Source organism: Oratosquilla oratoria, chromosome 30 (genome assembly GCF_046742065.1).
Source record: "Oratosquilla oratoria isolate Oo_2021 chromosome 30, ASM4674206v1, whole genome shotgun sequence".
NCBI lineage: Eukaryota > Metazoa > Arthropoda > Malacostraca > Stomatopoda > Squillidae > Oratosquilla > Oratosquilla oratoria.
In genome coordinates this window covers 48,755,312-48,775,220 of record NC_134806.1, presented here as the reverse complement: position 1 = coordinate 48,775,220, position 19,909 = coordinate 48,755,312, and the positions used below count along the sequence as shown (strand labels likewise).

Below are 19,909 nucleotides of genomic sequence, written 5' to 3'. Positions count from 1 at the left end.
TGTTTGGAACTGTGGGGGATGATTGGGGGGGAATGTACATGTTAACTATTGTTAGTGTTGAATTGTTGCCTGTGCGGATACGAATGGATTGGGTTTCTGTTGTGTTATCTGTGGTAGGGAGGAGAATTTTGGTTGTGGCACTTGTGTCCACAAAACAGATGGAATGGTGGATCAGGGTGATGAGTCCACCGCCATTGCCGTCAGTCCGGTCTTGTCTGATGGTGGTGTAATTATGAAATGATGGTGTTTTGTGTGAGTGTCTTAATTTTGTTTCTTGTAGAATTGCAATGTGTATGTTGTGTTGTTTAAGAAAGTGTTCAAGTTCATGTTTTTTAGTGTTAATACCGTCAATGTTGTGTTGTATTTTGTTGTTGTTGTGTGTTTTGTTTGTGTTGTTTGTTGCCGTTTGGGGTTGTGGTTGGGGTGGTTGTGGGGAAGGTGTAGGATCTGGGTCAGAGGGGGGGAAAGGAGAGATCGGGGACAAAGGAAGGGGAGTACTAATCGGGGGTAAGGGCAAAGGGAAATTGGGAGTGGGTAAGGGTGTTGGCTGTGGTTGGGGAGGTGGGATTGGGGTTACTGGAGGGCAGGTAGAACATGTCCAAGTGTTTGTGTATTGGTTTGTGTCAGCAAGTGTTGTACAAGTGAGGTGGGCCCAGTTTTTGCACATATTGCACTGAACTGAGCCCTTTGTCTGTCTGCTCGAAGTAATGGGTTTAGAGCATGTTGGGCATGTGTATTTTGTGGTGGGCCCAGGATTGCTCTCTACATCTCCGGCTAAAAGTAGAAGAAGAGGGGTGATCGCCGGAAAATGACCCCTCAGTGCAGAAAAAACGTAACATTGTGTGTTGGAAAAAAAGGATTGTGGTACTCCCCCAGGTAGGCGTAGCTCCTCCTTGGGGATCGGTGCCATCTGCGTAGGGAGGTAGTATGAAGTGGTGGTTATGGTAAAGTACTCTACCAATCACACCCTGCTGCAGAGGAACTGACCCTTGTTGACAAGGGACAGTGAAGACCCTTGATTTGTAAAGTGCTGGCTGAGATTGGAGAGGTGATAAATAGGTTTTAGACCATACGAGGATGGAGCCTTTTATTTGTACAATGTTTTGCTTATTACAGCTTTTTCAAGTACCTTTTTCAGATATTTGAAAAAGCTGTAATAAGCAAAACGTCGTACAAATAAAAGGCTCCATCCTCATATGGTGTTTAACTTGTCAGTCTTGTTGGCAACTGCTACTTACATAAAAATAGCTTTTAATTGTGTATATAGGTTTGTGCTCTTGAGTTGGCCACCTTGGTAAGAATTAAAAGGCCTTGGTATATATGATTTACTTTAATTTTTATGTGATTTAATAAATATTATTTACTTATTGGCTTGATGATATTCTGTAAGCAGGGATGGAGGATGGCTTGAGAAGGTTAGTTGGTGAGTGAATTTGATAAAGTTTGCTGAAGAAGAAAACTGAAAATTGATACATCTAAATGACATGGATGAAGGAGTTGAGTGTTATATGAATTTCTTCGCAGATGACGCTAAAATACTAAAAGTAAGAACAGAGGAGGACTGAATCATTAAAATGAGACCTTGACAAAATCTGGAAATGGACTCAAAAGTGGAAAGTGAACTTCAATATCAAGAAATGTAGTATAATGGAGTTTGGAAAATGTAAAAACAGATTATAAAAAAATTATAAAATTGGTGAAAATTTTTTTTTAACTCGGAAAGAGATCTTGGAGTAATAATTATTACTCCAAGATCTCTTTCCGAGTTCATTTTTCCGGTGTCATGTCTTTGCTGATTATAATCAGCAAAGACATGACACCAGATAAACATATCAACAAAATAGTCAGAGAAACCTTCAGCCTATTAAGGTCAATGAAAGTAGTATTTGACTATTTGGATGAAGAAATTATTAAAGAAATATTAGTTACATTAATAAGACCAAAACTGGAATACGCAGCAACAGTATGGACACCCAGTACTAAAAAAGAATATAAGGAAATTAGAAAGAATACAGAGAGCAACGACAAAGTTGGCTCCAGCTCTGTCCAAATGAACGGACAAAGATTATCCAAATTGGGACTACCAACACTGGAGCAGAGAAGAGAAAGAGGTGATATACTAACTATAGAATCATGAAAAGAATGGAAATCCTTGATAGGGATGATTTACTAAAAAATGACAATGGAAAAGTAAGAGGACACGAAAAGAAACTCAAAAAGGATAACTATAGAAGATATCTGAAAAAAATAGCTTCCCACACAGAGTGCTGGATATCTGGAATAACTTGGATAAAGAAACAGTGTGTGCAAACACTATTCAAGATTTTAAGAAAGAACTTGATGCTGAAAGATACAAAGACAGGTCACTACGAGCATAGCTCCCTTCCCATATAATACAACTAGGTAAATACATAACCACTCCCTAACCCTCATCCCCCACCCGCTCCCTTCCATGCATCACGACATCATCCAAACACAACTATTCACCAATCTCCCCTATCTTCTGTCTTCTCCCTTCCTCAACAGATATCCCCCTCTTTCTCAGTGCTCCTTCTACCCCATCCATACATCTCATCCTTGGTCGTTGCCCTCCTGTTCAGGCCATCCACCTCTGCCTTCTACACTTCTTTTACTAATCTTTCTTCACTAACTCTTTCAATGTGTTCAAACCATCCCAATACTCTTTCATCAGCTCTATCTCCCAACTCCTTTTCCACCCCCACTCTCCTTCTCATTTCTCACTCTATCCAGCCTTGTAACCCGTACCATATTTGTCAAACATTTCATCTCAAATGCATTTGATATCTTACTCTTCTACACTCAATGTTTCTGCCCCAAAAAGAGCAGAAGGTACAAGGTTTATATACATTTGCTTGGAGAATAAATGGAGCAGGTAGAAAGTCATAGACATCTACAAACAGGTAGAAAATCAAAATGAAACCCTGAAGGAAGATGTATATTCAGCTCTTGCCTAGGATCTCTAATGGCAGAGATCTTCATCCCCAAGGAATATACTGAGCCAGATTATCTCCTTTGTTATGTTGCTGTAATGGCATGTAGATAATTCTTTTTATTGTTTTTTTGCAGGCACGTATTGCCGAGTTGCAAGCACGGGAGGTTGAATGGCATAGGGAACGTGCTGGTCTGAAGGAACTTGTTGCAACTCTTAAGGATGACCGCATATTTTATAAGGAAGCTGCCCAGAAGAAGGAGTGAGTCATGATGTAGTGTAGTGGTTCAGTGTGGAAAATAATGTGACATAATTTTTTGGTGTTGGTGTGGTATTTGCTTCTAGCCATCAATCTCTCTACCAAAGGCTTCTTCCCCCATGAAAGGGAGGTAGCCAAGTCAAATACACACACTCCCACCCATCTCACTCCCACCCACCACCCTTGTTTCCCTCTCATCTTAATTCCATGTGGATGAAGGGTCATCCTTGTCTCCTGCCCTATGCCCAAGTCAGAAGCAATGCACCAAGACACAGCACATCTACAGCAAGGCTGCTTCACTTACATGACAAACCCCCTCTCTGTCCCCTCATGTGGAAAATAGAGAAGACAAGGAGAAGCCCCTTTGGGCTGTCCCCATCCCCTCCCATCCTTGCTTGACAGACATAGAAAAGAGAGAAGATGGGGAGAAAATCCCTTGAAGCTACAACATGATATCCACACAAAGCCATTCTCAACTCACCCAGGCTATCCCTTGCCCTCTCCCTTGCTCAACAGATGTTCCCCTTTTACTCCAGGCCCCTTTCACCCCATCCATCCATCTCATCCTCTGTTGTCCCCTCAAGTTCACTCCATCAACCTCTGCCTTCTATGTCTCTTTTACTAATCTTTCTTCACTCATTCTTTCCGTGTGTCTAAACCATCCCAATACTCTTTCATCAGCCCAATCTTCCACCACCTGTTCCACCCCAGTTCTTATCACCTCTGTTTCTCACTCTGTTCAACCTTGTATCCCCTACCATATTTCTCAGAAATTCCATCTCAAACACATTTAAACTTTTCTTATCTGCCTCTCTTAAATTCCAAGTCTCTGCCCCATACAGTTCTGTCAGGACAATCACCCCATCGTATAACTTCTTTGCATCCATTCCCAGAGACCTATTTCTCATGACACTTTTTAAACCCCCAAGGCATTTACTTGCTTGTTTCAATCTAGGTAAGTGAAGAATAGCTGTAGATGCATGATACTTTGATGCAAGGAAGGGAGAAGGTGGGGGATGAGGCAGTAGGGAGTGGTTGTGTATGAATGATATTTTCACATATCCTGAAAGGATTTCTCCCCATCTCTGTTTTCTGTATGAGACCCAGAGCAGTGGGCAGGATACAGGGATGACCCGTCATCCATTAGGAGCTAAGATAAGAGGGAAGAGAGGGTGGTGGATGGGAATGGAATGGGTGGGACTAAAATGGGTGAGAGTGGGTACTTGCCTTTTGACTTGGCTATCTCCCTTGTAAGGGGGACAAAGCCCTTGGTGTACAGATAGATAGATCAACCTACAATTTACCTAAATCCCCACTCCTACCTCTCTTGCTACATGTGACCCAAGTACTTAAAACTATTCACTTCCTCCAGCCTCTCTCCAACTTGCTGCCATCTTCTCCCCTTGCACATCTTACTTTAACTCATATTTACCTTCAACTTTTTCCATTGCATACCTTCCCAAACTTCATGACTAACTGCTTTAATCCCCCCTCAAACCCTGCCACAAGCACAGTGTCATCAGCAAAAAACATGTTCACTTCCCACTTTTCTCCATTGTTTTAACCATCTCCAATCCCCAGCCTCTTACTCTCACATTTACCTCCCAAACTTTCCCATCAAGTATACATAGAACAGCTATGGCAACATGACACAGCTCTGATGCAGTCACACATTTATTTTAAATGCTCATTCTCTCCATTTCTAATTCAAATACAGGCTCAACTACTCTTGTAAAAAATCTTGAATGTTTAACCACTTCACTGCGGGACTTAAATCTCGCGGGCAGCAGCCAATGCCAGCCGTATGATGTGTCGTAATGATACTCGCATCATAAAATATAGTCACCACTTATATCGATCGTTCTCTCTTTCACCCACGAATTTTGAAAACTACAGAGAATGGGATTCAGGGCACATTTGGGAGAATGTAAAAACACAGGGGCAACTACAATAAATATAATCAAGACGCCGATATGGCAGCATCGCGAATCCACTCGCTCCTCATGACGCCTATGTAGGCGGCACCGTATGGAAGGGGTTAAAAGCTTTCCCCCAATCCCATATATCTGCAATACCTCCCACAGTGCCTTCCTCCCTACCCTGTCATAAGCCTCTTCTAAATCCATAAAGGCCCAAAATGTATCCTTACATTTTGCTAAAACTTTCTCACAGATCTGCCTTACCACAAAGATCTGATCTACATAACCCCTACCTATGCAAATCCCACACTGTTCCTCACCAATTACTCCCTCTGTTCCTCTCCTAATCTTCTCAATTAAAACCCTCCCAGCTTTCCCAACTACACTCAACAAACTGATCCTGCTAAAACTGCTATACTCAAATTTGCCCCTTTTCCTTTGTAAAGCAGGACTATACAGGCACTCCAATCCTCTGGCACTTCCCCCTCCCTCAGACACATATTAAATAATGTGACTAGCCACTTCACCATTACTGTACCTCCCTTCTCCAGACACTGCACATGACGTCCATCCAACCCAGGTGCCTTACTGTTCTTATCATTTTCAAAACTCTTTATGCCACATCTTTTCTTATTTCTCCATTTTCCTCTTCCATCAACATCGTTTTCTTAGTGCCTCCTACTCCCACCATCAATTCCTCCCTACTATCTCTACATTCATCTGTTTACAACAGCTGCCTGGTTGTTTACATATGGGAAGGGAGTATCATAGTTAATGTGACCGAAAGTCTTTGTATCTTTCTTTCAATTATTATATTTGCACGATCAGTAACAACAATCGATGAAATAAACAAAGAATTTAGTGATAAGGAAACTGCAAAGTGACATCTTGACGTAAGAACAATAGCCACTTGGTGTAATAAAAAAAAAAAAAATGTGATTATATTTATTGTAGTTGCCCCTACGTAATGACATACTCTCTAAACTGTCTTCATCACATTTTCTATGGTTATCAAAATTCACGGGTGAAAGAGAGAACGATCAATATAAGCAGTGACTATATTTTATGACGCGAGTATTATTACGACACATCGTACGTCTGGCAGCTAATGCTGCCCGCGAGATTTTGGCCCGGAGTGAAGAGGTTAAGAAAAAAATTTATGCTGAAAGATATAAAGATGGGTCACCACAAGCATAACTCCCTTCCCGTGTAATACAGCTAGGTAAATAAATATACCAACAGCTTTTTCCTCCTCACAAGGGGGGTATTGGCTGCATGTTATTGTGGCAAAGTAGCATGCAGTACTTTAGGATCTATATGGGGCGCTCCTATGGACCAGAGCCACACATCATTTTGTCTGTGATAGAGGAGGACTCTGCTCACAGAGAAATGATGACACTTTTATTATACTGCAACTGTCCCTCCGTTACACTGTCCCCCAACCCTTTGTTGCTTTCCTGTACCATTTCTCTAAATGTTCATTTCCTTTTTTGCCTACCCTGTGGTGGGAGATAGAATGCTGCCACCACGTATTCCCACTTAAATCATAAAAGGTGAGAAAAACGGGACAGGGATTAGGACTAGGCATCCTTCTCCCTGTAGCCCCACAGGGGACATTCCTAAAAAAAGTAAAGGCATAAAAGGGTCTAGGAGTTTTCCGACCAGTACCCAAAGGTTTGGGTATTTCAATGTGTGTGGATGTGGTACAGATGAGAGTAAAAGGGAAGAGATAGGTAGTATGTTTGTTAGAAGAAAGATGGATGTTTTGGCTTTGAGTGAAACTAAGTTGAAAGGGAGGGATGATTGTGAGTTTGGGAGTGTAGTTGGGAGGTTCTCAGGAGTGAAGAGAGGAGGGAGAAAAGGGGTGGCTATACTAGTAAGTGAAGAGATAGGGAAAGGTGTAGTGGTGTGGAAGGAGGTTTCTTCAAGGTTAATGTGGATGAAGATGAAACTGGGAAAGGAGATGTGGGTTTTTGTAAGTCCGTATGGGCCTGGTAGTGAGAAGAGTGTAGAAGAAAGGGAGGCTTTTTGGATAGATTTAAATGAGTGCATAGAGGGATTAAGGAGAAAAGTCAGTGTAGTAGTATTGGGAGACCTTAATGCTAGGGTAGGAAATGAACCAATAGATGGAGTGGTTGGGAAATGTGAAGTTCCAGGAAAGAATCGTAGTGGAGAGTTGATGGTGGAGATGTGTCTAGAGAGTTGATGATAGTAAATACAGCATTTATGAAGAAAGTCAAGTATAAGTACACATGGGAGAGGGTGGTGGATGGAAGGGTGGTAGATAGAGCATTAATGGACTATGTAGTGATAGATAGGAGCGAAATAGGAAGAGTTAAGGATGTACATGTTCTAAGGGGAGAGAGCGGGGGAATATCAGATCATTTTTTGGTGGAAGGTAAGTTGAGAATGGTGGATAGATAGAGAAAGACGAAAAGGACAAAAGGTAGGGAGGTGTTTAGAGTAAACTGCTTAAATGAGAAAGAAAAGGAGTACAAGAAGAACCTGAGAGAGGAGTGGGAGGGAGTGAAGGATAGAGTAGAACTAGGAGTGGAGGAGGAATGGGGATGGTTCAAGGAGGGAGTCACAAGGTGTGTGTGGAACAAGGATGATGGAAGGAAATAGAAGGAAGGGTAGTGAATGGTGGGATGAGGAAACAAAGAAGGTTGTAGAAGAGAAGAAGCGAGCTTTCACAGATCGGTTACAAAACCGGACAAGGGAAACATATGAGAAGTACAAAGAAAAGAGAAGAGAAGTAAAGCATAAGATAAAGGAGGCAAAGAGGAGAGAGATGTGAAATGAGGTAAGAGTATGACAGAAAATTTTAAAAGTAATAAAAAAAATGTTTTGGAAAGAAATTAAGAGGGGAAAAGGAGGCGAATCAAGTAGAGAAGAAAAAGTAAAAGTTGCAGATGGAAAGATGATAATGGAAGAGAAGGCAGTGAGAAGAAGATGGGCAGAGTATTTTAGGGAGTTACTGAATGTGAAGGAGGATAGGGAGGGAAAGGTAGTTGCAGTGGGAAGTGCTAAGAAAATGATCGTGATGAGTGAGGAAAATGGAGGAGAAATAAGGAAGGATGAAGAGAAGGCAGTTGCTAAGATGATGAGAGCAGGTAAGGTACCTGGTCTGGATGGATGTCATGCAGAATGTCTGAAAAAAGATGTACTGTGATGATGGACTGGCTGTACTGTGATGGTGGACTGGCTGGTGAAGTTAATGTTTGTTGGAGAGAGAGTAGAGTGCCAGAGGACAGGAGGAGTGCCTGTATAGTTCCACTTTACAAGGGAAAAGGGGACAAGTGTAGTTTTGGAGGGATTAGATTGTTAAGTGTAGTTGGGAAGGCTTATGGGAGCGTGTTGATTGAGAAGATTTGGAGAGGAAGAGAGGGAGTAATTGGTGAGGAACAGTGTGGGTTTAGGACGGGTAGAGGTTGCATAGATCAGATTTTTGTGGTAAGACAGATATGTGAGAAAGCTATAGGAAAAGGTAAGGATTTTTTTGGGGCTTTTATGGATCTGGAAAAGGCTTATGACAATGTAGACAGGAAGGCACTGTAGAAGGTTTTTCAGAAATATGGGATAGGAGGAAAGCTGTTAAGAGCAGTCAAGAGGTTTTACGAGAGTAGTAGAGCGTGTGTGAGGATTAGAAATGGAGGGAGGGAGTGGTTTGAAGTAAAGGTGGGACTTCGTCAGGGATGTGTTATGTCACCCTGGCTGTTCAATTTATACATGGATGGGGTGGTTCGAGAGGTAAATGCAAGGGTGGTGGGTCAGGGATTGGAGATGGTTAAAGAAAATGGAGAAAAGTGGGAGGTAAACCAGCTGTTGTTTGCAGAAGAGACTGCACTTGTAGCAAGATCAGAGGAGGGATTGAGGAAATTAATGACAGAGTTTGGAAAAGTGTGTGAAAGAAGGAAGTTGAAGATAAATGTGGGTAAAAGTAAGGTGATGGGATGTACAAGGGGTGAAAGTGGCAGCAAACTGGAAGTGAGTATTAAGGGAGAGAGACTGAAGGAAGTTGATAGTTTTAGATACTTGGGTGCAAATGTGGGAGGAAATAGAGGAGTGGAGGTGGAGGTAGAATGTAGATTGAGAGAAGCAAGTAAATGCCTTTGTGGATTAAAAAGTGTAATGAGAAATAGAGGAGATTGTATGAAGGAGTGATTGTGCCAACAGCATTGTATGGGGCAGAAACATGGAACATAAGAGAGGAAGAGAGAAGGAGTTTGAATGTGTTTGAGATGAGGTGTCTGATATGAGGTGTCTGAGATGAGGTGTCTGAGAAGTATGATGGGCGTTTCTAGGCTAGATAGAGTGAGAAATAAGGAGGTGAGGAGAAGAACAGGAGTGGAAAGGGAGTTGGGAGATAGGGTTGAAGAGATGGTTTGGACACATGGAAAGAATGAGTGAAGGAAGACTAGTAAAAGAGGTATGGAAGGCAGATGTGGAAGGAGTGAACATGAGGGGGCGACCTAGGATGAGATAGATAGATGGGGTAAAAGGGGTTTTGGGGAAGAGGGGAATGTCTGTTGAGGAAGGACAGGAGAGGACAAAAGACAGGTGAATGGAGAAGGGTTGTATATGGATGATGTGATGCATGAAGGGGAATGGGTGGGGGATGGGGGGTGAGGTAGTATGTGTGAAAAAAACTTGACACAGCCCGAAGGGATTTCTCCCCATCTTCTCCTTTTTTTGAATGTGGGGACGGAGAGAGGGGGTTGCTGTGAATATGCTGTGTCTTGTAACACTGCTTCTAACCCAGGGCAGTGGACAGGATGCAGGGATGACCCGTCATCCAGGAGGTGCCAAGATAAGAGGGTGGATGGGAGTAGAGTGTGATAGGGATGGAATGGGTGGGAGTGGTGTTTATGCCTTTTTCTTTTTGGGTACCTCCCTTATAAGGGGGGAAAAGGCTTTGGTATATGTATGCATGTACAAGAGAGTTAGCCAAAAAAACAAAGACATAAAATCCATTCCCATTCCATCCCCACATACCTCACTCCCATTCACCCCCCTCCTGTTATCTTGGCTCCAACTGGATGACAGGTCATCCCTGCATCTTCCCCACTGCCCTGGATCAGAAGCAATGCAGTAAGATACAGCACATCCACAGCAAGGCTGTGACCCCCACTCTCCATCCCCTCATGCAGAAAAAGAGAAAACGGGAAGAAATCCCTTCAGGCTGCATCAAAATATCATTCACACATAATCCCTTACCCTACCAATCCCCCACCCACTCCCTTCCATGCAACACCGCATCATCCATACACAACCATTATCCACTTAACCCTATCTTCTGTCTTCTCCCTTCCTCCCACAACAGACATTCCCCTCTTTTCCAATGCCCTTTTTATCCCATCCATCTCATCCCAGGTTGTCCCCTCATATTCACTCTTTCCACCTATGCCTCCCACACCTCATCTACTAATCTTTTTTTACTCATTCTTTTCATATGCCCAAACCATCCCAATACTCTTTCATCATCTCTATCTCCCAACTCCCTTACCACACCACCTCTCCTCCTGACCTCCTTGTTTCTCATGCTACCCAGCATAGTAAACCTTACCATACTTCTCAGGTATTTCATCTTGAACACAAACTCCTCTCTTCTCATATGTTCCATATTTCTGCTCCATACAGTGCTGTCAGCACAATCACTCCTGCATACAATCTCCTCTTACCATCCATTCCCAAATGTCTGTTTCTCATTACACTTTTAATCCCCCAAGGCATTTACTTGCTTCTCTCAATCTACATTCTACTTCCACCTCCACTCCTCTTCCTGCCACATTCACACCCAAGTATCTAAAGCTATCCACTTTCTTTAGTCTCTCTCCTTTAATACTCACTTCCAATTTGCTGCCACATTCTCCCCTTGTACATCTCATCACCTTTTACCCACATTTATTTTGAACTTCCTTCTTTTGCATCATCTGCAAAGAAGTTCATGAAATATTATACACCTTTATCCATGTCATTTACATGTATAGTAAACCTTATTGGGGCCAATACTGAACCCTGTGGGACTCTGCTTATCATTTTTTCCCAGGTAGAGTTTTTATCTCTGAGCACCACTCTCATTTTTCTCCCATGCAAGAAATCTACCATTCATTTCAATAATTTTCCTTGTACGCCTCCTGTTGTTTCAAGTTTTCTTAATAGTTTTTTGTGTGATACTTTATCAAATGCCTTTTGTAGGTCCAGGAAAGTACAGTCTGCCCATCTGTCCCTTTCTTGCATTATATGTATTCAATGCATGTGTGCATATATATATGTATACTTTATTTGCAATTATTTATTCTTGTTTCAAGTGGGGAACTGGAGAGTCTCCGACTAGAATTGGCATCCATTCAACAGGAGCTTCTAGATTTACAGGAGGCTGAGCGTATAAGAATGTTCAAGCAATCTTCTGCAAGCATACGAGAACCACGGACACCACACCCACTTCAGCGGCACACAACCTCAAGTCAGTAAAACTATAGAACTTGTGATTATTTAGCACTGGTTTTTCATGTTTATTTAGCATAGATTACTGGAAATGTAGTCACTTAATGAACTTGGTAGTAATTGTATACTCCAGATTCTTTAACGAATCCTGCACCTTCACAACGCCTGGTAGTAGTCTTCGTGCCCTTCCATAGGTCTCTCTGGGAAGAAAGTTTGGACGTCTGTCTAAATGTATTGACCTAATTGTAGTATATAGGAAAGGAGCAATGCTTGTTGGTTCCCATCTCCTACTCTCCAATTTATCATAGCCTCAAATTCACGTACAATTCCAACTTAATCTACATCCTTGTTTTCTAAATATCATATTTAGATTTGTATTCATGCATTGTTCCAGCATAGGCCATATCACCCTCTAAGCTATTCCAAGTATTTGTGCATCTAATGGAAAACTGCATTTCTGAACATCCTTAAGACACTTTATTAATTTTTTCCCATGACCTCTTAAAGCCCTCCTGTCATTAATCAAGAGATCTCTTCTGTCACTGCAATCTGTCCCCATTAGTGATCTGAATACTGTAGTAGTATTGCCTCTTTCTCCTTAATATTTCAAAGTTGGTAGACCCAGTGCTTTAAGTTTCAACTCGTATGATTTATTATTTGCCAGGCTAGGGACCAGTTTGGTTGCTGCCCTTTGTGTTCTCTCGATCTTGCTTTTATCCTTCACTCTATGTGGAGACCATACCACTGACACATATTCCATTCTTGGACGGATCAGGGTTCCTATGAGTCTTTTCATTATCTCTTCATCCATACAGTGCTTGACATAGGATCCACCAAGGCCATGGTTGACCAATGCAATGTTAAAAATGGTAACATCCTTAAGGGGGATGGATTTTCATGCCATTTGAATGTACCACCTACCATCATAGCATTGTGGGTGGAGCTAATCATCCCACCAGAATCCAACACAGTTGTTGTCTTGCCATCATGGAGGATTTGTGCTGCATGTGTCCTGTACCCCACCTCTTGACCCTCACTGCTACCTCTTTTAACCGCCCAATGTTGTGAATATGGGCTCTGGTAAGGATTTATCACAGGAAACCATTGCCCAGATCGTAGCCCTAAAGAAATATGATTGTGCAATGAAGGAAGTAGCTGAACAGGTTGGTGTGTGTTCACAAAGTTAGATGCTGGGTTGCCAAGTTTCACTGAGAGAGTGGCCTCTCCACTCCCACTCAGAAAAAGAGGCCTGGAAAGGCACTGAAAAGGAATAAAAGGGCTTAGACAATTGTAAAAGGTCATGTTGAGTCTAATCCATGAGTGATTGCAAGGAAAATCAAGGAAGGTAACCCTGAATTGTTTGGCAAGGTGTCAGTCCAAACTTTGAATTGTAGGATTATGGTGCTTAGGTACACCAGTCACTGACCCATCAAGAAGCCTCTTCTCACCCTTAAACAGAGGCTATCCCTTGGTTGTATCACCTGATTTTCTTGGGACTACAATCTGGGCAGTGGTTTCCTGTGATAAATCGTTACTAGACCCCATATTCACAACACTGAAGGGGTTAGAAGAGACAGCGGTGGGGGTTGAGAGTTGGGGACACATGGGACACTTGTAACACAAATCCTCCCCCCACAGTGGCAAGACAACAACTGAGTGTGTTGGTTTCTGGCAGGATAATTAGCTCTGCCCACAATACTACGATGATAGGCAGCATATTCAAATGGCGCGAAAATGTACCCCTCCTTAAGGGTGTTTCCATTTTCAACATTGCATTGCTCCACCACAGCCCTGGTGGACCAATCCTATGTAGAGCACCGTATAGTGAAAAGGCACTGTAATCTTCTGCAGCAGTTTGTAAGTCTCTCCCATAATCCTACTGATATGTCTGTCATGTGACAGGTTGTCTTTCCTCAACACTCACAAATTTATCTCCAAGGAATACTTGTAACCTCTTAATACAAATAAGATTCTTGCAGGCAACATTGGCTGCCTGATGTATGATAATGCATCACAATACATGCATTATAAAGTATATAGTTACAGCTGTAATACTTGGTCTCATTCACTCTGAATATTGATAACCACAGAAAATATGATCAAACCATTTCACAGAATACAGGGATTACTCAGCTACAACTACAAAATGAATATAATCAAGAGGCCAATGCCGGCATCTTTGCATACCGACTCATGCCCCATGATGCCTGTGTAGGCATCATCATATGAAAGGGGTGAAGGATGGTCTTCTACTATTGCCCCCTTTTTTTTAAATTCATTTCCCATTCTTGGCTCCTTGCAAAAATAGTGTCTAGATCTTTATGCAATAGTCTACAGTCCTCCTTATTTTTCATTCTCATGATTTTTGCATTGTCTGCAGTTCTAGGAGAAATAGTGGAGACATGATGGTGGAGATGTGTCTAGAAACAGAGTTGATAATAACAAATACAGTGTTTAGGAAGAAAGTCAATCATAAGTACACATGGGAGAGGGTGGTGGATGGATGGGAGGTAGATAGGGCTTTAATAGGCTATGTAGTAATTAGACTGTGAATCTTGTCTGCTAGTTGTTCCTTACATTCTTTAAGTATCCAGTTCGTGATTCCATCAGGTCCTGAAGTTTTTGTCACATCCATTGATCCCAAAAGATTGAGTACTACCCAAACTTGTAAATTAATATCTTTTAAACCTGAGTTTTTGCTCTCCTCATTTTGACCCAGAAAATTGATCTCTTGTGAAGATAGATTGTAAACTTCCTTTCATTATTTCTGCCAGAGTTGAGGCCTCCATAAGGACCTCACCACCCACTATTAACTTGGTGATTACTTCTGTCCCTGAAGTGTCTTAAGACAGCATGTGGGATGATGATGGGGGAGGGAGGGAGTTGACAGGAGAGGAAACAAACGGCGGGATGAAGAGATAAAAGCGGTGGTGGTAGAAAAGAAGTGAGCTTATGAGAATTGGTTGCAAAATAGAACCAAGGAAACATATGAGAGACGCAGAAGAATAGATGAGAAGTGAAGCCTAGGGTGAGGGAAGCAAAGAGGAGAGCAGATGTAAAATGGGGTAAGTGTTTGATAAAGTTGAAAATTATAAAATGTTTTGGAATTGAGGAGAGTGAGGGGGAAATAAGGTAAAGAAGAAAAAGTAAAGATGTTGTGAAGACAGTAAAGGGAAGGCGAGTAGAGTATTTCAGCAATTTGTTGAACGTGGAGGAAGTGGGAGGGACTGATTTTGGCGGTGGGAGATGCCAGAAAAATGACTGCGATGGAAGAAGAAAGTGGAAGAGCTGAAAGAAAAGTTGATATATAAAGAGCATTGAAAGTGATGAAAATTGGTAAGCTGCATGGGTTAGATGGGTGTTATGTGGAGTATCTGATGAAAAGGGGAGTAGTCATAGTGGATTGAGTAGTGAGATTGTTTAATGTGTGCTCAAGGGAGGGGATTATGCCAGAGGACTGTAGGAGTGCTTTTATAGTTTCACTATACAAAGGAAAAGGGAACAAATATGAATGTAGTAATATTAGAGGGATCAATCTGTTGAGTGTAGTTGGAAAGGCAAATAGGAGGGTATTAACAGAGAGGATTAGGAAGGAAACAGAATGAGTAATTGGAGATGAACAGCGGATTTTGAAATGGAAGAGAATGTGTGGATCAAATTCTGTTTGTAAGGCAGATATGCAAGAAGTTTTTGGTAAAAGGCAAAGATATCTGGGTTTTTATGAATCTGAAGAAGGTATATGACAGGGTCGACAGATATATGTAATATAGGGAAGGCTGTTAAGAGTAGTCTTAAGTTTTTATGTGAATCGTGGTTTGATATTTTTACCATATTCTTGTAATTTATTTTTTATTTATTTATCATTATTTTTTTTATTCATTTTTTTTTTTTACTCAACATGAATATGATAGCTGAGCAGTGATACAGCTTGTTTCACAGGTTCTAGCAGTACTTCAACAACACCAACTAGGAGATCACGCCCATCCAGTGCTCGGCCACCATTAGCAGCTCCACGGCCTGGCAGAAGTTCCAAAGCATCCAGTGAGCCACGTGATGTCCCCGAAGGCAAGAAGGGTATAAAGACCAGTTCATCTGTATCTTCTTCAGGGGGAAGAGGGAGAGGAAGTGATAATGATAATAGGAAGACTGGACGAGGCAGGGGCAGGTCGCAGTCATCCCCACGGCAGCAACCAGTGGAGCCCACCCCTGTCAATAGGTCTGCTGCAGGAAATGGGAAGACCGGGAAAATGACAGCACCATCAAGGTCAAGTCAGTACAGTTCACCTAAGAAGACACCTCAGGTTAAAGGAGCAACCAACCCACCACTCTCTCACACTGGCAGCAAATCTATTCCTTCTCCACGGTCTCCTTCTAAGTCAGGAAGTAGCTCAAGATCCACTTCAAGAGGCCCGGCTAAATATAGTCCTTCAAAATCACAGTCTGCTTCCTCACCAAACAAAACCTCATCTTCCAAATCATCACCAACCAAATCATCGCCGTCCAAGTCATCCCCATCAAAGTCATCTTCAGTTGCTTCATCACCTCAGTGTTCACCCTCAAAAGTGCAAAGTCCAAAGTCTACAATGGGTAGACATGACCAGGCAGAAAACTTAAGCTCACCTCAGTCACCACAGCTTAGTGAGAGACAGCAATCCCAGGTGAGTATTTGTCATGGTGACTCATTCAGAATTCTGTATCAGTGTTTACACAATTTACTTTTTTATGTACTAGTGGCAAGCTTCATGATTTATTTTGAATCGAGGAGGGGACTGACATACTGTAATTGGGTGGAGATTTGGAATTACAAAGAATTACAAAGGAGGAGCATGCTGACAGGAGACCTTTTAGTCCATAATCAGGTCAGATGCAAAAAAATATATAATGATAAATAATCAAATAAAAATTATAATAATATAAATAATACATATACCAAGGCTTTTTCCCCCTTACAAGGGAGGTACCCAAAAAGAAAAAGGCATAAAAACCATTCCCATGCATTCCATCCCTAAATACACTCCACTCTCCTCCACCCTCTACCCTCCCTCTTATCTTGGCACCGTCCTTCCTCAACAGACATTCCCCTCTTCCCCAAAGCCCCTTTCACCTCATCCATCCATCTCATCCTAGGTCGCCCCTCATGTTCACTCCCTCCACATCTGCCTTCCATACCTCTTTTACTAGTCTTTCTTCATTCATTCTTTCCATATGTCCAAACCATCCCAATACTCTTTTATCCACCCTATCTCCCAACTCCCTTTACCACCCCAGTTCTCCTCACCTCCTCATTTCTCACTCTATCCAGCCTAGTAATCCCCATCATAATTCTCAGACACCTCGTCTCAAACACATTCAAACTCCATCTATCTTTCTCTATTATGCTCCATGTTTCTGCCCCATACAGTGCTGTTGCCACAATCACTCCTTCATGCAATCTCCTCTTAGCCTCCATTCCCAAATGTCTATTCCTCATTATACTTTTTAATCCACCAAGGCATTTACTCGCTTCTTTCAATCTACATTCTACCTCCACCTCTACTCTACCCTTTCCTGCCACATTCACACCCAAGTATCTAAAACTATCCACTTCCTTCAGTCACTCTCCCTTAATGCTCACTTCCAGTCTACTGCCACCTTCACCCCTTGTACATCTCACCACCTTACTTTTACCCACATTTATCTTCAACTTTCTTCTTTCACACACTCTCCCAAACTGTCACCAACTTCTCCAATCCCTCCTCTGATCCTGCTACAAGCTCAGTGTCGTCCGTAAACAACAGCTGGCTCACCTCCCATTTTTCTCCATTTTCTTTAAACATCTCCAATCCCTGACCCATCACCCTTGCATTTACCTCTCGCACCACCCCATTCATTAAGTTGAACAGCCAGGGTGACATAACACATCCCTGACGAAGTCTCGCCTTTACCTTGAACCACTCACTTTCTCCATTTCTAATCCTGACACTTGCTCTACTACTCTCGTAAAAACTCTTGACAGCTCATAGAAGCTTTCCTCCAATCCCGTATATCTGCAAAACCTCCCACAGTGCCTTTCTGTCTACCCTGTCATAAGCCTTTTATAAATCCATAAAAGCCCAAAAAACATCCTTACCTTTTCCTATAGCTTTCACACATATGTCTTACCACAAAAATCTGATTATGCAACCTCTGTCCTAAATCTACACTGTTCATCTTCTAATCCTCTCAATCAAGATCCTCCCATAAGCCTTCCCAACTACACTTAACAAGATAATCCCTCTGAAACTACTACACTCACACTTGTCCCCTTTTCCCTTGTAAAGTGGAACTATACAGGCACTCCTGCAGTCCTTGGGCACTGTACCCTCTCTCCAGCAAACATTAAACAACCTCACCAGCCTGTCCACCATCACTGTACCTCCTTTTTTCACATATTCTGCATGACATCCATCTAGACGAGGTGCCTTACCTGCTCTCATCATTTCAACAACTGCCTTCACTTCATCCTTCCTTGTTTCTCCTCCATTTTCTTCACTCATCATGGTCATTTTCTTAGCACTTCCCACTGCAACTATCCCTCCCTATCCTCCTTCACATTTAGCAACTCCCTAAAATATTCTGCCCATCTTCCCCTTACTGCCTACTCTTCCATTATCATCTCTCCATCTGCACCTTTTACCTTTTCTTCTCTACTTGATTCGCCTCCTCTTCCTCTCTTAATTTCTTTACAAACATCTTTTTATTACTTTCAAAAGTTTCTGTCATACTCTTACCCCATTTCACATCTGCTCTCTTCTTTGCCTTCTTTACCTTGTGCTTTACTTCTCTTTTCTTTGTACTTCTCATATGACTCTCTCGTCCTATTTTGTAACCAATCTGTGAAAGCTCACTTCTTCTCTTCTACAACCTTCTTTGTTTCCTCATCCCACCATTCACTACCCTTCCTTCTATTTCCTCCTGTCCTTCTTGTTCCACACACCATCTTTGCACACTTTGTGACTCCCTCCTTGAACCATCCCCATTCCTAGCTCTACTCTATCCTTCACTCCCTCCCACTCTTCTCTCAGCTTCTTCTTGTACTCCTTCTCCTTTTCCTTTTCATTTAAAGAGTTCACTCTAAGCACCTCCCTTCCTTTTGTCCTTTTCCTCTTTCTCCATCTATCCTCCACTCTCAACTTACCTTCCACCAAAAAATAATCTAATATTCCCCGACTCTCCCCTTAGCACATGTACATCTTTAACTCTTCCTATTATACTCCTATCTACCACTACATTGTCCATTAATGCCCTATCTACCACCCTTCCATCCACCACCCTCTCCCATGTGTACTTATGCTTGACTTTCTTCTGAAACACTGTATTTGCTATCATCAACTCTCTTTCTAGACACATCTCCACCATCAACTCTCCACTACGATTCTTTCCTGGAACTCCACATTTCCTAACCACTCCATCAATTGATTCATTTCCTACCCTAGCATTAAGGTCTCCCAATACTACTACATTGACATTCCTCCCTAATCCCTCTATGCACTTGTTTAAATCTATCCAAAAAGCCTCCCTTTTCTCTACACTCTTCTCACCACCAGGCCCATATGCACTTACAAAAACCCACATTTCCTTTCCCAGTTTCACCTTCATCCACATTATCCTTGAGGAAACCTCCTTCCATTCCACTACACCTTTACCTATCTCTTCACTTATTAGCATAGCCACCCCTTCTCTCCCTCACCCTCTCTTCACTCCTGAGAACCTCCCAATTACACTCCCAAACTCACACTCGCCCTTCCCTTTCAATTTTACTTTCACTCAAAGCCAACACATCCATCTTTCTTCTCACAAACATACTACCTATCTCTTCCCTTTTACTCTCATCTGTACCACATCTACACACATTAAAAGACCCAAACCTTAGGGTGCTGGTTGGAAAACTCCTAGACCCTCTTATGCCTTTACTTTTTTTTAGGAATGTCCCCTGTGGGGCTACAGGATGAAGGATGCCTGGTCCCAATCCCTGTCCCTTTTTTCTCACCTCTTACGATCCAAGTGGAAATACTTGGTGACAGTATTCTTTTCCCCTCACCACAGGGTAGGCAAAACAAGGAAATGAAATTCAGAGAAATGGTACAGGAAAGCAACAAGGGATTGGGGGACAGCATAACAGAGGGACAGTAGTAGTAAAATAAAAGTTTCATCATTTCTCTGTGAACAAAGCCCTCCTCTATCACAGACAAAATGATGCTACTTTGCCATAACAACATGCAGCCAATACCCCAGACAGGGTAAATAAATAGGTACATAGATACATACATATACCAAAGGCTTTTTCCCCTTACACGGGTTGTAAAGTTAAATAAT

General features: G+C 42.1%; 1 protein-coding gene across 3 annotated transcripts in view; it reads left to right on the top strand.

The window, feature by feature from the left end:
- LOC143041176 (uncharacterized) overlaps positions 1 to 19,909 on the top strand; it is a 54,506-nt gene that overhangs the window by 24,653 nt on the left and 9,944 nt on the right. For 2 of the 3 annotated variants that reach the window (XM_076212999.1, XM_076213001.1), the window contains exons 2-4: positions 3,088 to 3,212; positions 11,440 to 11,594; positions 15,503 to 16,233. In XM_076212999.1, coding sequence (XP_076069114.1) covers positions 3,088 to 3,212; positions 11,440 to 11,594; positions 15,503 to 16,233 — 1,011 coding nt within the window. The remainder of the gene's footprint in view (positions 1 to 3,087; positions 3,213 to 11,439; positions 11,595 to 15,502; positions 16,234 to 19,909) is intronic. The other variant, XM_076213000.1, reaches the window with a different exon arrangement.